The 13,896-nt window shown below is 30.3% G+C and overlaps 1 protein-coding gene across 1 annotated transcript; it reads right to left on the reverse strand.

Annotated features, from left to right (window-relative positions):
• Positions 1–2,265: 2,265 nt before the first annotated feature.
• Positions 2,266–12,815, reverse strand: LOC107447138 (degenerin unc-8-like). The gene is made up of 6 exons (XM_071181792.2): positions 12,764–12,815; positions 10,152–10,178; positions 5,782–5,805; positions 5,410–5,444; positions 3,441–3,516; positions 2,266–2,596 (listed from the first exon to the last, which is right to left on the reverse strand). The coding sequence occupies exons 1-6, from the start codon at positions 12,803–12,805 to the stop codon at positions 2,351–2,353; spliced, it is 450 nt and encodes a 149-aa protein (XP_071037893.2). The 5' UTR covers positions 12,806–12,815; the 3' UTR covers positions 2,266–2,350.
• Between the last annotated feature and the right edge of the window lie 1,081 nt (positions 12,816–13,896).

Raw genomic sequence — 13,896 nt, forward strand, 5'->3', positions numbered from 1 at the left:
GTACATGGGCACGAACTGTATTAATATTCATTTTTAAGTACCTCATCAACTTATGTTCCTATTATCAGCTTTTGAAATACCTTTACTTTATGTCGATCCTTATACATTTTTTTCACTTAATTTATTATTACACTTTTTGAAATGTGATTTTTTTTTATTTTCCATGTAAATTAATAAGTTTTGAACCTTTAACATAACTTTAAAAATGTGAATTCATGAGTGATATATAGAATTCCCAGGGATATGTCTTGTATTTTATATGAAATTTGTTAAAACTAGTCAACCTCTTCCGATTAGTTACGCATTCTTCAATCTAAACTGAACACAAATTTCATTACTTTCTTCTGTTTATTAATTTCTGTATCGAATGCTATTGGGAACACTGAGTTTAGCAGTCATTAAATTTTAATATGGAAATGTTTGTCATTGTGTTTAAAAATACAAGATTTTATCTTTTTCTTAAAAAATTAAAGACTAAAAAATTAACTTCTTTATAGAATAGCACCATCTGAAGCAGTTGTTTCTAAATATGCCAAAGTTTGAGTTTTGCAAATCATTAGCAAAAGCTAGTTTCTCAAATTTAATATTTCATACCCTTGCAGTATTGAGTTGCAATCAGTCTATGTTTGCTTCATCTTATATATATGAACAAGTGTTTTCAACTATGAACCTTAGAAAAAAATCATTTCAGAAGTAGACTAGCAGACGAACATTTAGCCTCGGTTCTTAAAATAGGTACATCTCACTTCTAAACCCAATATAAGAAACTTTTAAAAATGAAATCGCAATTTCATTCATCTCATTAAATATTTAAATTAGGTAAAAAAAGTAGGTAAAAAAAAATTGTATATCGTTTTTTTTATTTTATCTTAGAAGTTTTTACTTAGCGCACCAAACTTTTTTTTTCCTCAATTTTTTGCCCTCGACTGAAAAAGTTTGCCCATCTCTGAGCTAAACTAAACACTAACTCAACTGAGCCGTGGTAGCTCTGGGGATACATCATTATCCAGAATCGTTTTACTCAGAGTATTTTTTCCGTTACTTATTCAGACATATTAATTGATATAATATTTCGTTTAATTGATTAATTGATTATATTTTGGTTTTCAGTACTTAGCTGATAAATATTTTTTTCTAGTTTTTAATTTTAAGAAAACATTTCAAAAAGAATTCTCTAGCAAATGAGTGCATAGAATGCAGTATAATGATATAATGATTCCTAAGGCAGCAGATTCCCCATAAACAGATATAGGAGAATCGGCCTTTGAAGACGTCTGGCTAATAATAGAATAGTTTAATAATGTCATTAAATGAAAAATCAATAAGGATTAGATAATTATCCCAGAATAAAGGTTCTGGAAAAGTTAAGAGTTGTTTAAATGAATAAACATTATGGATCAGTTTTACACTACGTGATCTTTAACGTCCCTAAAATAATAATTATTATTAATTAATAGTAGTAATTTGTTAAAACAAATAGTATTAATAGTATTATTTTTTTTAAAAAAAGTTGAATTATTGTAACTTTCTAAGGAATTTTTTTTTTTCAAATGCTTATATAAAGATTCCTTATGAGGACTTTTAAATAAATACTTTATTATCATAATCATTAAATATAATAAACTGTTCACTCGAAAAATAAATAAAAATTTGAACTAGTTGTTTTGCATAGACAAAATGCAACTTTATATTCCTATGAAAAGAGAAAAGGTAATGAAAGCAAATTTCGATTTATAATTAGCAATATTACGTACCTGTATGGCATTCCAGAATTTTAATACTATCCATATTATATCCAGTATTATTTTTTTATTTCCTAAATCTGAATTTCCTCCCTTATAAATCAAGTTCTTCTGCTCATATTAGAATTTGAAACTTCTGCTGCAAATATTTAATTTGGTGCACTGCTTGTAAAAAAATTAAATAAATAAATACGTTGAACTTAATGATTGGATTTTTCTGTGCTAAAACTTATTCTTAAGGGCTCAAGAGCCTAACCGTAATTAGGCTTATCAATTTGATTATTTGCCATTACTTACTCGTATATATAGAGATTGTCCCTTGACAAGAAGTTATAATTTCTCGTACTTTTTGGTTCATTTGAAATTTTAAGGTTAATATGATTACATTTTCATAATTATGCAGTAGTAAATATATTTTTGCTTATATTGAGTGACATTACAAAACCATTGTAAAAGTGAGGCAATTAATATTCCATCATTTTTATTTCTTTATTTCAGTGCACAAATAGTAAGTCATTCTATGACGAATTAGCGAGAATTCGATAATAATAATAAAAATGCAGATAACAAGTCAAAGGTTACAAAGGAAAGAAATTTAATTTCTGAAATTAACACATTTTATGAGCCCTCTTAGTGACTCCATCCTTTGAAATCTCAAATTGAACTTTCGATTCAATTTTTGAGATAAATATTTTTTTATTATGCTTTTTCGACTGCTTTTTATTTTTTGAATGCTTTCGCCAAAAAGTATAAACTCTTCGCATCACTATTTCAGCAAAATCATAAACAGTCACAATCGAAAATCCAAGGTACATTCCCATGTAACCACCTATCACACTGAACAGTTCCAAACTCTGCAATAAAGAAGAATAATTATATAATAATAAAAAAAATATATGCAAAAATGAGTGTTGCAGTGATTAAAATTGTAGCAACATCCCGAGGTGGTTTGTGAAATTATTTTCTGAGCTAATTAGCTAATAAGCCCAGAAAAAAATATCATTTAGCTGATCATCATTTAGATAAATGATAGTTAGGATTTGCAATTGCACTCATAACTAGCGACTGCACTTCTGAATTTTAACTCTTAGAAAACGGAATATGTAATTTCGGTATGAGGTGATTGCGAAAAAGAAAGTGTGCAATACATGTCACTGGAACAACTGATTTAAAGTGCATTGTACTGAGAAAGTGATAGTTTCTTTACTTATAATTATGCTACAATTTTCTTTAAATTACAGTTAGAACAAAGGGGTATTTTTCTATAAGTTGAGTCAGGAAAGACAAAAAGAAAGAAAGGAAAAAAAGTATGAAATAATATACAAAACACAGGAAAGAAACAACTTGAAACAGTTTCTGCATTTGCTATTAAGAGATTGTGGCATTAAAATTATATTAAACTTTATTAATAAAGCTGCTAAAATCAGAATACTATCTAAAAAAGAAAGATGAACAGAATTTCATCGAAGAATTTCATCACAGAATTTCAACATTTGAATGTGGCGTGTAATCGGTTTGGCGATGCTCTTAAAATTTTTTCCTTGTGATTTTACTTTAATCTAGGAAAGTCTTGTGTTGCAGTCGTAATTTTAGTCAGCTCATTTGTATGGAGGATTATGAACTTGGTTGCTCATGGCTAATAAGTAATTAAGTTTCTAAATAACTTCTTTAAAAGAAATATATAAACAAGATACTTACTTCATATTTTGCATTGTATGTCATATTTGTCACATCGAAACCATCAAATACAATTTCAATCCACATTGTTTGACATCTAAAATCCAAAAAGATTAATAAGTTCTTAAAAACACTTATGAAAAATACTGAGCTAAGCATTTTTGACAATGAAATAATCATAGATGAAGTGCTAAATTTTCGAACACTCACTGCAAGAGAAAAGGCCTAATGTTCTTTAAATATTTTCATAAATGTTAATAATATTTTTAATGTAAGAAAATGCATCAATAACAAAACATCTATAGCTAATATTTGTGCAAAGTTTTCTAAAACGACCATCAATTATATAAATCTTTTTAGAATCTTGTCAAATATGAAGCAAAAAAGGAACATATTAGACATTGCAAATTAATATTTAAGGGAGGTAGAAACCTAAAGGCCGGTGAAATCTGTCCAAACATCAAAAACAGGCTGGTAAGAGGCATCAAAATCAACTCAAAATATCTCTTTTAAACGTGATTACTAATACTATTTCAAATAATTGCTTTGGTCCATTCAGAAGTATCGGGATCATAGGTTGGGAACTTATAATTTGGAGTGTTATTTATTTGAAGTTTGTTTAGAAATATGAATAACACTGGGGAACGATTTTTTTGTTTTATTTTCTTGTTTTCTGTTATCAGATCAGATTTTATATACTTTCGTCTCTCTGTTTTCAAATCTGCAATCGGTTTCTCTCTCCAAGCTACATTTTTTTAAATGACATTTTTAATCTAATCTTTGCCGAAAAGGGCAAGTTTAAAAATGTTATATGTAACAAGGGGTCGTATAAGTGTTGCGACAAACTTCTAAGGAAGTTAGGGCACATCATCAGAATAAAAATTGCATGGAATTTCAACCACGACCGTAAATGTCGTTATATGCCGTTCGATGCGCTTCCTTATTTTGAACTGTTTCTTCGGGTGCTTCGAAACAGGTCAAAATAGAAAATCGCCGGGAGCCGCGTAAGATATAATTTTTGGGCATGGATTCCGAAGTAATTTTAATCCTGACGATGTGCTCTAACTTCTCTTTAAGTTCGCCGCAACATTTACACTGTTCCCTGTTATATATATAGCTTTTTAAAACAACTTTAGGAGCAAAACTTATTTTAGATTTGAAATTTCCACATCCGAATTAGGCAAGATCAAGTGCTTGCACAAATGAAACAAAAAATTTGTTCTCTATCGTAATTGTCCCTATACTCTGTTGCGAGTAAAGAAAAAACCATTATTTCTATAGAGAGAATCTGTTTGCATCAAGTGCACGTTAAATGGATGCCAAACTTCAAGCACGAATATCAACATTACCAACACTTGAAACGACGTAGTACGACCTTCTTTTGGCTTATTAAAAAAAGTACGAATTAAAATTTTGTTCGACGAGTTTGACTTTTAAAAGCTTTTATATTGCTTTGAAAGCATAATTATATAATTTAATAGCTAAATAAAAGGAACTATATGCAGTCACGGATGATTAATTAAATCCTATATCGCAATGGTCTTTTCTTAACTTGCAACGAAGTATAGTTTGTTTTGTCAGTTTTAAGGAAAAAGTCAATTTTACTAACGTGTTTGTATTCCTTACTATATTGTCAGCAAACCGTTTTATTTATCTTTTGTATTTACTTTTCTTAATCTTCAATATATTTTATTTTATTACTAGAAACATTCAATATGATATGAATATTGTTGGAAAAATTAGTTTATAATGAAGTTGAATATTATAAACATCCTTTCTGACTTAAAATGTTAACCATCAACAATCTTTCCTCTAAAAGTTATAAATGTGTTACAATATTAAAAAGCTACAAGTTAGCAATTTGAATTCCCAGGAGTAAATAGTATTACAAAGCTTAACCCTCCTGTGTCGTGCCATTTTCCAAGATTTAGAAGTTTAAAGGAATAGAAAACTTTGTTTATTAGTCGTATAATAGTAATTCCATTCTCACCTTCTTGAATACATATTTTCGTGTGTGCAGTTGTACTGAAAAAAAAAATAAATGAGTGAATTAGTACATTTAATTTAATATTATGAATGCAGGATACTAATTTAATAGTTAGAAATATAACTAAATTTTCCTTTAACATTATAGAAAATTAAAAAAGTAGTTTTATTATAATTGAGTCGTTTTTATTTTGGTTTTTATGAGATTTTTTTAAAAAAAATAACTAACTAGTAATTAATAAAAAAAAAAATAATTAATAAAATGTAATGAAATACTAAAGCAGTTTACTATTCAATTTAAGATTCCAGGATTCTGAAGGAAACCTTTTATAACTAAAATAAAAAACTATATTTATTGTCATAAATTCATACTCACCCCTTGCTCCTTCAATATTAGCTCCTAAAATAAAATAAATGCAGAAAATTATGTTCTGATACTGTAAAGTTCATATACAATAACTTTGTATATATTGGTGTTGTACAGTGTGGGAAAAAATGGAACATCCTGAATAACTTTTGATCTAATGATTAAGTCTTCATGTTCCAGGATTCAGTATTAATGGCTTATGGTGTAATAAATTGAAATTTATTGTATTTTTTTATAAATACTTTTAAAGATTGTTTTACTTTTCCAGCGAAAATAGTTCACTTATTTCTTCAATAGATGGTTGCACTGATTAGCTCTGATTATTAGCGAATTCTTTTTAAGATTTGATGGCGTAAAACATAATATGCCTCCTGGTGGCACCACTATTATAAGTTTTAAATTAATTCACAATAGTAATATTTTTCGTAAATTTTATAAACTGAGATTTTTGGATTGAATTATGTATATTTAAGTTTATTTATATTTAATTAGTACTTTTTTTTTATCCCTTTTATAAAGAATTATTTAATTTGTGACTGTTTTTATCATGGAATTTTTTGTTGTTGTTGTGACGTTCACTGTGTTGCGCTGCTGCTCTTAGGAGAAAAGCTCGGTTTAGGATTCATTCGCATTGCTGACACGAGGATAAAAGGTGGTAGACCAGAGTCGTTGGAAAAAAAATTAGGCTAGATCTGTTGAATGATGAACTAGCCCATAGCCGCTGGATGATAAACTAGCACGGAACCGGTGGGAGTCCAAGGAAGTTTGACCGTAATTAACTTTAATTTTAGAATCTTTTAGGTTGATTTTAGAATGGTTTTATTAAACGAATAATTTACTTCTATTTCTAATTTTGAAGGCGACCCCTCGAAAATGCTTATTTTAATTAGGACAATATTTTTAGTTACGAAATCTTGTACTGAATACACATACCTGAATAAAAGTACGTTTTTTTTTCAATTTCTGAACCACAAGATACGTGGTGTAGCCCCAATCTGTGATATATGCTCCCAATAGTTTGGACAGAAGAGTGTTGCCGATTGTTAGGACCTATTAATGTTAATTTTACTTTTTGCACATTTCGCCATATCTCGAGAACTTTTTATTGTTGTTAGTGAAACGAGAAATGTTTACAAAGCAATTGTAAAACTCGTGTTATCCAAAGCAAATCATGCCAAAAATGATTTTAAATAATAATTTTTTATTGTTTTATTAATTAAGATTTAAAAAATGTAAGTTGTAAGTTATGCAAATTTTAGCATCATTTTGAGGAAATGTAATTGTGGTGGAGGTGGCAGTGGCCGCCATTTAGCATATAGTGGAAATATATAAATTCATCATGGATTTACTTTGCCGTTAAAAAATACATCAAAAATTATGGATGTAGAAAATGATCGCCTCCAGTAATACAAATCGTTTAAGTAAAAATTTGATTTATTAATCAAGAATTGATATGATGGATAATGGCCATATTCAACATACAAAAATAAAATCACCTAAAGAGATCAAATTAAATACTCTTTCAGATCGAGAGATGATACAGCATGAATGTAATTTTTTTGGCTGTTAAAACTGAGACTGGGGAGTCCCGAAAGGGCACTCCCAGTCTCCACAAATTTGAAATTAAAAGTGAATGTAATTGTTCCCAACGGACGTAGGAGAAGCATGGATAGGAGATCCAAAATTGGTGAATTATCAAAATATAACACAGCCAAAACAAAGCCAACCCAGCATTATCAATATTGGGTTCATAAATACCTTGGCAATTTATGGGAATTTATTTATGGGAACAAATTTATGGGAATTATTACAACTGAGACTTTGCAGTTAGAAATTTAGAATTAAAAAGTTATAAATAGATTTTTGTTTTCGATTAGGAGCGGTAGTGAATTAATAAGTCTGCATTAGTAATGAAATAAAAAGTATCCGTTGCATTTATCGATAAAAAAATATTTTATGTTCGTTTTAAAAGATTTAGTCTTTGATTTAGTTTAAATATAATTCGATTTATAAAAATATGCTTAAGTAATAAAAGATATTTTAAAAGATAGGAAATAAATATGTAATGCCAATTGTGGCATCACAGTAATTTTATATAGAAAAATACGAAATTTAGTTGAAGTCGGTTGAATAGATTCTGAGAAATCAAATTTTTAAAAAAAATTATTTAAAAGCCGGTTTCTCAGAAACCATTTGGCAGATTTTATCCAAATTTCACAATTTTCTGTATAATATTGCATTCTTTAAAGCTATGTAAGAATTTGCTTGTCAAACTATTCAATATATTTTCGACAATTAATAAATAAAATTAAAATAAAAAATATTTTTTGCATGGAATTATTCTTGGATAAACGAATATTATAATCATATGCTAAAATGTAACAAGTTCTCGAGAGATGGCGAAATATGAAAAAGTATAATTTACTTTATGAAGTCCCCTTCGATTGCGCTCTTGCCCAAAGTAATTGGGACTGCATTTCACCGATTGTGGCTACTCCTCATATTTTAAGGGTTTCAAGAATCCAAAGACGTTTTATAAAAAAGTATGTTTATTATTTTTTTTTCCTGCGTGATTTCGTATTTTCGTATTCGTATATTTGAAGTCAACTCTCATGAGCCGTAAAGATTGAATCCTGGTACATGGAATCGGACAAGATCAAAAATTATCCAAGGTTCTTTTTTTTTTTTTTTTTGCGCATTGTACAGATCAGGGCTCGAAAAAACTCAGAAATTTTATCCGTTCCCGAGGACGGCTTATCCAACAATGTACCCGTCCTCTTTTGAAACTAACCCGTAGATTCTAAATAAATAAAAATATAATTTCCTCTTATTTATTTCTAACATTTATAAATTGCACAATGAATTAGTAGTTACTAGGATTGCAAATACTAGGATTACATTATACAATAATAAAAGAAATACTTGGTTACTAATAGTAAAACCTAGTATTTCTTTTATGAAATAATTTCTTTCTTTTATGAAATAATTTAAACGACAAAGGCCAAGTTATCTGGAATGTCAATTTATCCGAGGGTACTGCGTTTTTTAAATGAATCAAATATGATGTTTGCCAGTTCCGCAATCAAGCCAATGATTTACAGAGGCTTTTGCGCAGAAATCTGAAAGGGGTTTTCCATTTAAATCGATGTTCATCATTGCATTTAACGCTTCTTGTTTAAGACCAGTACGTATTGTGTTTTTTTTTTTTGCAAGTTCATTGCTGAAAAGCCCCTTTCAACTGCTGCAATACTCCCAGACAGAGAAAACATAAATTCCACCATGCGCAGTATGCTTCTGTATTTCTAGATTAGAGGGTCATTTTAGAAGTGAGGAGCTAGATTCTTGTAAGATAACAAGAATTGAAAATTTATCTCGAACATTAACGGAAAAGTGGCCGTCCGAGCGGACGTCGGCTTCGAGAAATTTGTTGTCCGCGGGGAATTTTCGACCGCCGAGGACGGACGGACGGGTGGTTTTTCGAGCCCTGGTACAGATGATATATATTGTTTTTTTTTTATTGGAACCTTACCCTGATAATAAAAGCATTGAAATTGAGTTAGAATGATCTTTTTAGCACGAAATAACAACTTTGTTTTCTTCTTTCTCAGAGCACGTTAAGAAAAGTTCATTGCGGACAAACAAAATACGAAATGCATAAAGAATGCAGAAATTTTTTTTTAAAAAAAAACTTTTCGAGTAAGAAATATCAATGCATATAATTCAAAACTAAGATAAGAATTTTAAATTCAATACAATTATTATATATTTCATTTCTTTTACACTGTCTTTATTGTATACGTAAAGGCGGCTTCTTGCAATCGAAATTTCAACCCTTTTCCTACCAGTTCTCAGTTATCCATTGGTGTTCTGTTTTGAATGACAGTAAAGTGTGCAATAGTTTCCTAATTTTAATCTACGGCTACCACATGACCATTTCATCGCTAAACAGACTATATACAATATTTTTTTCAACTTTTTGATGAATTGGTGTGCTAAAATTTGACCTGAAGCTCCATGCTAGATCAGAGTATAAGTTTCAATTCTTTCCTGAGTATTAAAGCAGATATTTTGTGGTTAATTGAATTTATCGTCTGAACAGTTTACGAACCTAAAACTAAAATCGTTGGGTGCATCACTTTCGTAACAAAATTCTATCCCCACCCGAAGAATCCTCCCACATCATTTAAATGTGATAAACAGAGCTTTTATTCTGCCAAAAAATAAAATAATTTTTTTCCTATGTAGGCTACCCGGAAAACACTGTTATTGAAACTTTTCTTCCAAATTAAACTATTCAGAACCATTTCAAGGTAGTTAGGTAAAATAATAATAGATAGTTAATGATGTACTATTTAATGTAAATGTAAATAAATTCTTACCACACCTCTTCGCATAAACGGACTTTTCTGAAACAAAAAACGAGAATTATTTGTTAAATCTACTGATAACATTGTTTGCCTCATTTATATTTAAAATACTAACTTCACATAGATTATAATACACTCAAATGACAAAAATCATGGGACTGCCGATATTTAAGTGACCAAATATGGAGGTGGTGATAGCATTGTTTAATGGTGTTTTTCATATATCTTTAGCCAAAGGAAATAAAAAAAGACAAAATTTAATATTGAAACGAAACAAAGCAATACATTTAAACTATGTATATTATTTTGCTTTAAAGATTTAATCTGGGGTTCAGAACCATTAAATAGTTTAAATATTTAAATCGCGAATTTTTTTCACTTAGAAGAAATTAAATGAAATCAAAGAATAATTCTCAATTTTAGCTAATTTTTATAAGCCCAGGCAACGAAACATAGGAGTAATTTGTCACATATTGAAAAACTCAATTTGAAACAATTTTAATTTTCACAAAATATTTCACATTTTTTCTCCATATTGATACATTAAGCCATTTTCGTAATAAGCGTCGACGTAAGTAAAACCTAACAACCATAAATATAGCTTTTTAAAACTTACAATAGTTATAAAAAGTAGCATTATATTTCTTGAAAGTGTTATTTTATGTGAATATAGAGCCTTCGAAGAAAATCCATAATAAAAATGCATTATCAGGGTATTACTTTGTATTCTAGTAGTTGTAGTTGTAGTTTATTTACGTCGCACTAGAGCTGCACAATGGGCTATTGGCGACAGTCTGGGAAACATCCCTGAGGATGATCCGAAGACATGCCATCACAATTTTGATCCTCTGCAGAGGGGATGGCACCCCCGCTTCGGTAGCCCAACGACCTGCACGCGAAGTCGAGCACTTTACGGTAGCACAGTTTAACGAGGATCAATACCGCACACTCTTGGTCCCTAGGCAGGCTGATCCAAGTGGTCACCCACCCGCACACTGACCGCAGCCAGTGATGCTTGACTTCGGTGATCTGTTGGGAGCCGTGTCTTAACGATCAGTCCACTGCGGGACTTGTATTCTAGTAATTCACGTAAACATTTGATAACGCGATTGGTAGTCGAAATTTGTAACCGCAAAAAGGTAATTGGCAAGAAATTCAAATTTTGATAGTGGGTCAGTTCCCCAACACGGAGCTTCTGGAACCTGCTCCAGACTGTTCTGACAAAAGTTTTCGAAACCGAACAGAAAAGTTTAATCAGTTTTCATCTTAATTCTTTCCTTCTCTTTTTCTTATTATTAAACGATTTTGTGCAGAATTCAAATGTTTTGGAAACAAAACTTTCATTTTAATGCAAAATATTTTCTAACGCTGCACGGATAGTATTTTTGACACTTTTTCATCAAAATAAAATATACATTTAGAATTTCATAGTTGCATTTTAAGTAGAATGATCAAATCATATTCAGTAGGAATATTCCTTTAGTTAGTAAAAACCTTGAATTGTATTGTATGATTCTTTAATATTTTAATTTTTTACTGCAGTTAAATTTTCTATTAAAAATATTCAAATTGTTGATACGAGAATTATTATTAAATAAAAATAATAACCCCTGACGTGGCTGCAAGACAAATTGCTTTAGTCATAAATGTAGAGAAAACAAAATACATCTTATTCTCAAGAAACAGAGTCGCAGACTCCTAGATTCTAATAGATTTTAAACAGTAAGGAGTTTTACTTATTTAGAATTAATTATTACTATTGACAACAAAATGACTCCTGAAATAAAAAATCGAATATATCTTTCAAATAAGGCAGTCTATGGGCTGAGAAGATTTATTAAATCTAGGTTTCTTTCTAGAAATGCAAAGTTCTTCATCTTCGAAACTCTTGTCAGGCCAGTTTTGACGTATGCTTCAAAAGCTTGGACAATGACAAAACTGGAGTATCTCAATATTTGAGAGAAAAATTTTGAGGAGTATACTTATTGGTGTAAATGTGAAAACAATAACTGGCGAAGGAGATTTAACTTTTAACTGTACAAGATTTATAAACAAAATGATATTATTAAATGCATAAAAATAAATAGAATGAATTGGATGACCCACGTGATACGAATGAGTCATGAAAATACAATAAAAAAGATACTGCTTTGCGGGGAAGGCCGCGGTTGAGATGGGCTGACTTGGTGGAGTCTGATTTTCCTGCAGTTAACGAGAAGAATTGGAGATCAAAGATAAATCGGAAGTCGTTTTGGAGAAATCTTCTGAGATAAGCATGGGGCTGTCTGGCTCACTATGATGATGATGATGAAAGAATAATTACGTCTCAAGCTTTAAATGATTATCACCCGTTAACCACTAAACTATGAACTTCTTAAAAGTTGAAGAAGTTCATGTTCTTATTAAAATATATCGTGTTTATATATTCTCATGAGTAGTTATGTAGAATCCCATGAGTGTTCGAGGGAATTGTATTTTTCTTTTAACCCCATATTTGTGTTATTATCAGTACACAATAAATCTTTCAAGGATCGATTTATAATGTTATGTACAATATTGTCGTCAATTTATCTTTGAAAACGATCATGTCAAATGAAAGAGGATACTTGGATAGAAATACTTACATATGTAAATTTACGGTACACGAATTTTTCTTCCGTATTCATACTATATTGAATGTTTCTGAAAGTAGAAAAATGTGTTGAAAATAAAAACAAGATGAATAAAATTTTCGACTGACAATGATGTAAAAAACACAATTGCGTATTGAAAAAAAATTAAAGAATTTTAAAAATTTTGTTTAACTACTCCGACAAAAAGTTACTTTAGCTAACAGCTGCGGTCAACAACAATTATATTAACAAGACTTGTTCCGTTGTCAAAAATTAAATCCTTTTACCATTCCATTATTAGGATTGCTACGAAACCCAGTGAACGTCTCCAAAATATATATATATGATTCAATAATTTAAAGGAGAAATTAATAACCCAAAAATGAACTTTCAGTCTAGAACTTTTTTAAATTTTTATGAAAAAAATAAACCAGTAATGGATTTATAACGTCCTAGACAGTGATAACGCCATTTCAATCATTTCTGAACTATAAGTTTTCAAATTCCTTAAAACAAAAATAATGAATGAGCAACATTAATGTGTTTTGTTTTTTTCTGAAACTAATGGAAATTTTTAATCAGTTAAAAAATAATGAGGAAAGTGCAAAGTCTTAATCAAATGTATACATAGGAAAAAGAACTTTATTTTTGAAATAAAAAGTTGTTAGGATTACCAAAATAGAAGGTTGGCGTGCTTGATGGCGTCAGGAATACAGCGTTAGCAGCGCCACTTCTTAGGATATAAATTGAGGTACAGGGAGCGCAACATGTCGATTCTAACAAACCTGTGTGCAATAAAGTACTTTTTTTTCCAATGGCAGGCACTGAATTTGAATCTTTGCCTACCTATACTATGACAGAATTGTTGCTCATTTCGCGTTACCCAGTGGGCACCTGTGAACCAAAGTCACGAAGACGAGCAACATTGCCCACGCCACACTGCCACAAACCTGTTTATTGGGTGGGCCACATTCACACATCATGCACACACAACAGGGGACAGCACAAAGAGAGAGAGAGAGAAACATCCATGCCCAGAGCGGGATTCGAACCCGCAGCCTATGGCTTCGCAGTCAGGCACGCTAACCACTCGGCCACCTGGCTGCTCAATAAAGTATTTGAAATGTAGGAAAGCTGTGAAGATT

Source organism: Parasteatoda tepidariorum, chromosome 4, assembly GCF_982258835.1.
Source record: "Parasteatoda tepidariorum strain Cologne lab strain chromosome 4, Ptep-v5.0, whole genome shotgun sequence".
NCBI classification, from domain to species: Eukaryota; Metazoa; Arthropoda; class Arachnida; order Araneae; family Theridiidae; genus Parasteatoda; species Parasteatoda tepidariorum.